An 8,730-nucleotide genomic window follows, 5' to 3' on the forward strand; every position below is an offset into this window, starting at 1 on the left:
GGCTGTGCGGCAAGTAAATTTGCGCACGGCTTTCATTGTCTGTCATAAGCATAAATGGTTATTAATATTAAAGTTCATAACGGGCAATGTTAACTGCTCATTTAACGGGGCCATGCTTCTGGCCACTTTATTTTTGCCTGACTGCCCTCCGGTCCGGGCCACGCCCCCAACCGACCCGACCGCCCCCTGTTCATTGATATGTTGGCAGTTGTTTACACATTAACAGCCCGCTGTGTACCACAGCCAGGGCCATTTCCAACCAGTTAACGAAAGAGGCCATTCGAGCCTTATTAAGTCACTAAAAATGCATCGGCAGTGCAGTTGGCCAATGAGGTACGTCAAGGTTTAAGGCTTAATATGATCTTTTTTAATGAGATTCCCGTTTGTATCCAATATTTTCCATTACAGGACCCAGTGTGGTGTATTAAATCAAATTAGGCAAATGTCGCGTTGATTCAACCCCTCTCCCATAACGATTCGGTGACCCCAAACAAACTGCAATCAGTGCGCGACCTGAACCCAAATTAATTTAAGACTTAAGCCGATTTTTATGAATTTTATATGCAACGCAAATTAATTCGATATATGTAAACAAATGAATGAAAAACTGAGAATGTGTTAAAAGCGAATAATAAATTAACTATATACCAACATATAAATGTGGCTCGCTGGCGTTGTAAATTATTTTTTGAATGCACAGCAATTAAGTAAAGTCAGGCGGGCAAACATGAAACGGAAATCCCAACATGTTGTGCGTGTCTCCCTGTCCGATTTTCCGCGGAAAAGGCAACCAGGTGTGAGATATATAATCGAAATGGAATGGATAGGCGTAATCACGGCGCGTTAACAGGAATTATGTACTCAGAAATGGATTTATAGCTGGTTAAAATGTTTATTGGGAGACGGAATGATCATCCTAAAAGTATTATGAACGATTGTTTTACTCACTTATGGCGGAAAACCAGTTCATTTAAGGATAAGGACATTTCATATTTTTATCATTATGTAAGTACTTAAAAAACCGTTAAGGTAATCCGAATTTGAAACATACATTTAATTATACTTACCATTTCATTGAAGTACCATTAAATCTTTTTTAATCCAATTTATTAACTCTGGGCGGAATCTTTTTATTGTCTTTTTTTCCCTAGGCACTCTATATTTTTTTAAATGTTTCACCAAGCCATTAAAATGAATATTCAAATGAAATTAAATATTCAAGTTACAAGAAAAAATTATGCAAATTAAGTTATTTATTATGGTCAATGTGTTTGTTGACAAACTTTAACGAAGCAATTACAGGTAGTACTTAACCGAGAGCATACTATTCTAATTATATTTACGATTGGGAAGAGTTTGGGAAGACGCGTGTTCTTTTGGCGTGTTCTAATCTACTACTTAAATACAGTATTTACATTGGTGGTGTCTTACTAATGGTAGGCATTCTTATAAGGGCTCAGGCACTGAGATCTTTGGGCATTGAATCGCTGACTTTTCCAGGTGGGCGCTCTTATTATATCTAATGCTAAGGTTAAACTTAAGTTAAATGAACTGGGGGAAGTCCAGCATGTCGAAGCTATTGTCGAACTCTGGCTGCAAGTGGAAATTAGCCGGAGGCTGCGGGCTTTTCGCAGGCGGCTCGTAGACATCCGCCAGATATTTGGTCACGTACTCGAAGGACACAAACTCACTCAAGTGGCACTTGCTGTCGCCATTGGCCTGGTTATTATGGTTATTGTTGGCCAGGCTAATTCCATTACCAGATGACGGGCCCGAAGGCTTCGCCGTCGTCAGCAATTGCTCCAGTTCGCTTAATTGATTAATATTCCCATTGTAATGGCCGTTGCTGTTGTTGTTGTTATTGTTGTTGCTGCTCCCGCTAAGCACATCCGTTTCCGGTGCGGGCGCCATGTTGCCGCCATATGTTGCAGTTGCCGTTGCGGTTGCTGCAACTGCTGCTGCAGGAGCAGGACCATCTCCACTCTGATTGTGCTCAATGATGACAATGCAATTTGACAACTCATTAAAGTTCATTGAATTGTTATTAGCTGCAACACCGGTGGTGCCGCAATTGTTGCGGTTAGATGTCCCTGCCCCTGTTGTCCTGTCGTTTTCGGGCTGCAGCAACGCCTCGCTGCAACTATTGCTGCGGTGTTGTCGCTGATCCCCCGAAGCCGATCCCCCTGCCACGCCCCCCTCGGAGTGACGGCGGGTCTTGGCCGCCTTCCTGGGTCCGGCGGGCGGAATGGAGGCGCCGCCGGCAGATTTGCGGCGCAGCTGGCCGTTGGCGTTGCGCAGCGCGTGGTTCTTGACATGTTTGCGGAGGCTGGAGGGATCCGTGTAGCGCTTCGTGCATCCCGGCAGCTGGCAGGCATACGGTTTCTGTTCCAATAGAGCGAGAATTGGTAGAGCGTTGCGTTAGTACTTGTATTTGCCTCCGCTTCGAATTCGCATTCGAATCGAACCGCAGCGGCAGCTCAGTGCTACAATGCCGCCGCCGCCTAAAACTATGCAATTGATTTCTCCCATTCGCCCTGCAGGTCCTTCTAACTCACTCACACGCACACATAACACACACACACACCCTCACATGGCACACACCCACACTCTCACACACCCGCTAACAGATGGGCCAGCGTATTTGCCAAGTCAAATCGTTTTGAAATGTCATGCTGCATTTTGTTTATTCTGCCCAGGCAAAAGCCGCGGGTCGAAAGCGACAACAGCAATGGCAGTGCACTGGGAAAAAATTTTTCTATTAATTTAGGAAGCTTGCAATTGCCTTGGAAACCTGACATACCTAACATGCATGAGTCAAGGATAATATAGTCCCTTAATAGATAGAAATACGGCCTTAATTATAGAAACTGCTAAACTTTTTTTTACTTCTTTTTTGATTTATAGAAGTTTAAACTGTGCTGTACATTATTATCAAACGCCTAATGAAACTATAAGCTTTATAAAAAATATTTGAACTTCATTGTAAAATTAAAAAATATTATTAACTTTATTTTTATTTTAAGAATCCCCAAAAATTTTAGAGTTTTTTTAAGTTTTAATGTGTTTAACAAATACACAACAACATATGATTTTATTTAAAGTTATTTTATTTCCATTTAAAATGATTCATGGTACTCAGATGTTGAAAAATAAAATTTTAAGATTTCCGAAAATTCAGAATTCTAAAGTTATATTTCATTTATTTTAGACTCAAAATTCCTAGTAACCTAACTAGAATAAGTGATGACTGAGACCTGCACGCAAAAATGTAATCGTTTCCAAGTATAAGGAAAATATAACATTTTCTTTAGATTTAATTTTAGCAATGATGTCATTTTTCGCTTCCTGAGAACTAGCTTGGTGACAATACTTGGAACACCTGTTTTTTCGAGTGTGCCCCTGGCATTGGCAGCCGCGCCAAACCAGCACACATTGTGTCCTTTTGTGATCCTGATTGGCTGCCCTGCCCCTTCAGCTAGGCAACGAAAGTAACTCGTTTAGTTTATTCGATTTGCCTGCTGCTGTTGTTGCTGCTGTTGCCGTTGTTGCTGTTGCTTCTGCCATTGCTGCTGGCTGAATCGGTGGCCTTTTCAGCTGGTTTTGACCTTTTTTCCGGTTGTCGTACGCGCTGACGCGGCTGCTGATGCCCCGCCCCTCCCCAATATCCCTGCGCCGATTCCTAGTGCGATTCCTATTCCAGCTGCTGTTACTTTGGCCATCGGGCCCGCTCTCACAGATACAAACTATAAATCACTCAGGCAGCGAAATGCGAAATGTGCACATGTCATGCTGGCAGCAGCAACAGTGGCTCCTTTCTAGTTTTTCTTTCTTTCTCTCTTTTTTAGCAGCCAGAGTGGCCGCTTAGAGCCTTGGCGTCCATTAAATCTTAAAGCCGCTCTTCGGAAAACCCCAGCTGCATCTTCTGCAGCCGCGAGCTCTTCAATTTCCTTTTGACACGCACTGCAAATTGCTGGGACCCATGGAAACCACCCAAACCCACACCGCCCACAACCCCACTCATATGCATATAGGAGTTATATGGCGAGACTCACCGTATCGTAGTGGGTCCTTTGATGTTTCGCCCGATCCGAGCTATTGCTGAACGCTTTGAGGCAACCTTTATACTGGCAGCCATAAGGTCGCTCGCCCGTGTGCGAGCGTTGATGAATTTTCAAATTTTCCAAACGCGAGAATGCTTTATTGCAGCCGGGAAACTGTAATGGAAAAACAAAAAAGAAAGGTGTCATCGAGAATTGCAATTACCATGGGGGGGGGGGGGGTGGTTATTGGGGATGAAGAAGGCTGCAAGGAATGGCGAAAGGGTAAAGGAACGAGAAGAAGTGCTGGAAGGACGCATAAAATTGTGACGATGATGCTGTTACTGTTGCTGCTGCTGCCCGCAGGTGTCGCAGGCAACCCATCCCATTTGACCGCATACGATACCATTCCATCCCATCCCCTACCATCCCCACCTGAAATGGGAAAATTACGTTTTTGCAACAGAAACAGAAACATGTGTAATGGCAAAAGGCAGCAGTGGGCCAAGTTGATGATGGCCGAGCCTTTTCGATCGCAAAAAAAGCAGGCAAGAATCCATCAATTACTCAAAAATCAAAATGAAAGAGCATGGCAAAAGGGCGGTTCATGGGATGGGTTGGCGATGAGATGGGATGGGATAGGATGGGATAGAAGATATAGCGAGTGTTCGCCCTAATAACATTACCAGCAACTCTATTTCAAGTGGACTTCGCAGCTCTCGCCCTGTCAATTCCTGTGATTGCCCTGCGCCGCACAATTCATCATCCCAGCGATGGCGCATCAAATGTCAACACGTGCATGATACAAACAAAAAGGAGACTGAAACGCACAAAATGGGTTTCCTAGCTGAAAAATCTTGTTTGGACGCATAAACAAATGCGCCAGCTGGGCCAGAAAAATCACAAAAAATGATCCCAATCTATTGTTTGATTTTGAAAAATGATATTCTATGAGGGATTGGGAAGGTTAGTAAACACATAGGAAACATATCTAAATTGGGAAACCACAAAGCCAAGTTAAGTTAAGGGAAAACTAAATCTATTTTTTAGAAACTATGAGATAAGTTCGGTAAACTAGGATGAAGTCTAAAAATATTTAGTTTTTTCGATAGGTTGGTAAACAGAGAGGAACTATATCTAAATTGAGGAACTACTGAGCCAAACGAATGTTATCCTTATCCACATCCTCAGAAGAAAGGAATTTTTCTCATATCTGACTTTATTATACCCGTTACTCGTAGAGTAAAAGGGTATACTAGATTCGTCGGAAAGTATGTAACAGGCAGAAGGAAGCGTTTCCGACCCCATAAAGTATATATATTCTTGATCAGGATCACTAGCCGAGTCGATCTAGCCATGTCCGTCTGTCCGTCTGTCCGTCTGTCCGTCTGTCCGTCTGTCCGTCTGTCCGTCTGTCCGTCTGACCGTCTGTCCGTCTGTCCGTCTGTCCGTCTGTCTGTCCGGATGAACGCTGAGATCTCGGAAACTATGAGAGTTAGGCTATTGAGATTTGGCGTACAGATTCCTGAGCTTCTTACGCAGCGCAAGTTTGTTTCAGTAGACTGCCACGCCCACTCTAACGCCCACAAACCGCCCAAAACTGAAACTCCTACAGTTTTGATGCTAGATAGAAAATTTTAACTGAAATGTATTGTTCTCATCAATACCTATCGATTGACCTAAAAAAAAGTTTGCCACGCCCACTTTAACGCCCACAAACCGCGAAAACCTGTGACGCCCACAATTTGGATGCTAGATGAAAAATTTTAACTGAAATGTATTGGTGTCGTCAATACCTATCGATTGATCCAAAAATAAATTTGCCACGCCCACTCTAACGCCCATAACGCTTAAATCTGTCTACCGCCGGTAGGTGGCGCATTTTAATTTCGCTTTGCTGCTTGCATATCTCCATTTCCCTTTGAGTAACGGGTATCTGATAGTCGAGGTACTCGACTATAGCGTTCTTCCTTGTTTTAAGATCTAAATCGTATCCTTACCGGGCATTTGTTGGGCTTCTCGCCGCTGTGGACTCGCATGTGGATGAGCAGCTTGTAGCGGGCATTGAAGGGCTTGTAGCGCCTGGGGCAGTCCAGCCAGAAGCAGGAGAAGTCCTCTCCCTTCCGTACGTCCACGTGGCACTTCTCGATGTGCTCCACGAAGGCCTGTTGGTGGGGGAACTCCTCGTCGCATCCGGTCCAGCGGCAGATGAGGGGAATGGCTTCCGTCTCCGCCCCTTCCGTCTCATGATCGCAGCAGGTGGAATCCGGCTTGGGATCACTTTCCGTCGGCGGGGCAAACACCTCGTTGTCCAGGTCCTCCTCCTCCTCGTTGTAGTTCTCATCATCCTCGCTGTCTACGTTCTGGATCTCCTCGGCCTTGATGAACTCATCCGCCAAGTAGTTGCAGCTCTGCGGTTGCATTTTCGGTTCCTGTTGCTGCAGATCCTGCTGCTGCTGCTGCTGCAATTGATGCTGATAGAACTGCTGCTGCTCTCCGAGCATAAGTTCATCCAGTTCATCAATGGTCCAGATGGCCTTGTGCTCACGATTGGGCTTCTCGATGGCCTGGGCCATGTTATTTTGGTAGTTCTCGGAGGCATACGCCGATCCCTGGTAGAGATTCGCGTAATCCTCGTAGTTGCTGGCGCACATGGGAATGCATTTGGGGGTGCCGAAGGTGGAGTTCATCGACGGGAGTTTGGTGGGCGAGGCCTCCTCTTTGACCCGCTGCTGCTCCTCCTCCTCGAACACATTGCACAACTTTGGCGAGGCGCCACTCGATGTGGCGCCACTTGCCGCCTGAATCTCGCCGAGATTGAAGTTCAGCCAGGCGTCCAAGTGCGGTGATGAGCATGGTGATTGGTTTTTCGATTGGCAATTAATCTCGTCATAATTAAAGTAATCGATATCCAGATTAATGGAGTCATTCGCCGGCTGCACGGGATACTGGCTGTTCTGGGCACTGCAGGGTGTGTAGGGTGTATAGGGGGTGTAAGGGGTGTAGGGAGTCTGCGGCGGCTGGAGCAGACCCGGCAGCTCCGATTCCCCAGTTAGTCGCGCTATATCCTCCGGCTCAAAGCGAAAGATATCCTCGCGATTCAGCTGTGTGTACTGTCCCTGTTGATAGGGCATCCCTGTGTTTCCCGCCGCCGCACAGACTATATCATCCTGATCCGAGTCCTGCTGCTGATCCTGGCCAGCATAGTTGTGGCAGTCGCTAAACACCGAGTTCGGGGTCTCGGCGGCAAAGCAGAGGTGCGAGAAGTCCGGAAACTGCAGTTCACTGGAGGCGAAGTTTCCGCCCACCGACTCCACCACCTTGGCCGGCACCCGGAAAATGTCCCGCTCCCTGCTGCCAACCGAAATATTGGCACTCAGTGGGGGCGACATGAAGCCGGCGTAGCAACTGGCCGCCTCCTTGCCCGAAATCTCCGACGTCTTGACGTACATGCCGCCACTTTGGCTGGTCTTCAGCGTGGATGACATACTATATTCTATGGTGATTTGCTGCTGTCCGTTCTTCTTGGCCGGCCGCTTTCACTTTCGCATTTCCGGCAGTTGTCTGGGAAGGTTGCCAATAATTTTTTTGTTTCTTGTATATTTTCCTACGGCCACCGAGCGCGGGAAATCCCAGGGAAATCGAACACTAACGCACACACGTAAATCCGAGAGTCTTCTTCTAGTTTTTCTAGCTCAACACTTGCGATGTTCACGCCACCGCGATCTGGCTGACAATAAACCGGAGAGCTGCTGGGGCACGATATTTAAATGCCCGGAACGGGATGTTCTACGGGATCGGGAATGGGAATGGGAATGGGTATGCCTGTGGTAAGGGGAAAAAGAACGTGGAGCGTTGGATCCTGCCTCTGCCGCAGTCGACGCACAGCGCAGATCGCTTTTCCTGCCTTTGGCACGCACACATGTGCTACCGCCGCTGCCTCAGTCGACGTCGGCGTCCCTCCACCTTACCCTTGCCCTCTACCCTGTAACCCCCCACCCCCTAGATTTTCCCGATCTCTGGTGTAGTTGTACTCCTCTTGTTTTAGTCGCAGTGCTGCCGATGTGGTTGTTGTTCTTGTTAATACTGTTATTTTAGGCTTATGTTTGTGTATAGAAATTATTCGTGAGCTACACCGAGTGCCCTGTGGAAAATGGGAAGAACCATAAGAGCATTACAACAAAATATTATAGGAGAATATTCATACTAATTGTATAATATAATACTTACCTATGACAATTTAGTGTTTTTTTTTAGAATATTCCTTTCATTTTTAATAAAAAATATTATTTAAATTAAAGTAAATTATTTAAATGTTGTTGTTTTAATATATCTTATACGGCAACATTGACTATAATCCATATAACATAATGGATCCCATTTTCACAATGCCTGTCTACATATGATCTTGACATTTCTTATTATAATAAATGTTTCGAAAATGTTTAAAAAGAGATATATTTATTATATTTATATATATATATTTAAGGGACATTCTTAACCCTCCATCCTTATAAGATATATCATGATATAACTAAATCCCATTTCCATCCCTTACATCTCGTCACATTTTCCACAGTGCACTTGACCGTGGCAGTGTCGCTGGGCTGCGTTGTGATCTGCTGGATCCTCAGCCCATTTCCATTTCCCCACCCCGTTTTCCATTTGCAGCCGTGCTGCACAGTGCGATCTT

General features: G+C 45.4%; 1 protein-coding gene across 1 annotated transcript; it reads right to left on the bottom strand.

Annotated features, from left to right (window-relative positions):
- Positions 1-1,377: 1,377 nt before the first annotated feature.
- On the bottom strand, positions 1,378-7,787 carry lmd (lame duck). The gene is made up of 3 exons (XM_036822122.3): positions 6,038-7,787; positions 4,053-4,214; positions 1,378-2,382 (listed from the first exon to the last, which is right to left on the bottom strand). The coding sequence occupies exons 1-3, from the start codon at positions 7,523-7,525 to the stop codon at positions 1,543-1,545; spliced, it is 2,490 nt and encodes an 829-aa protein (XP_036678017.3). The 5' UTR covers positions 7,526-7,787; the 3' UTR covers positions 1,378-1,542.
- Between the last annotated feature and the right edge of the window lie 943 nt (positions 7,788-8,730).

Source organism: Drosophila suzukii, chromosome 3 (genome assembly GCF_043229965.1).
Source record: "Drosophila suzukii chromosome 3, CBGP_Dsuzu_IsoJpt1.0, whole genome shotgun sequence".
NCBI lineage: Eukaryota > Metazoa > Arthropoda > Insecta > Diptera > Drosophilidae > Drosophila > Drosophila suzukii.

What these genes read in the sequence shown, in the direction of transcription:
- lmd (XM_036822122.3), bottom strand. Translation starts at nt 7,525, where the DNA reads ATGTCATCCACGCTGAAGACCAGCCAAAGTGGCGGCATGTACGTCAAG. An exon ending in AGAAGCCCAACAAATGCCCG is followed by an intron (nt 4,215 to 6,037) that starts GTAAGGATACGA and finishes TTTCCATTACAG; the next exon opens with TTTCCCGGCTGCAATAAAGC. An exon ending in AAAGGACCCACTACGATACG is followed by an intron (nt 2,383 to 4,052) that starts GTGAGTCTCGCC and finishes CTATTGGAACAG; the next exon opens with AAACCGTATGCCTGCCAGCT.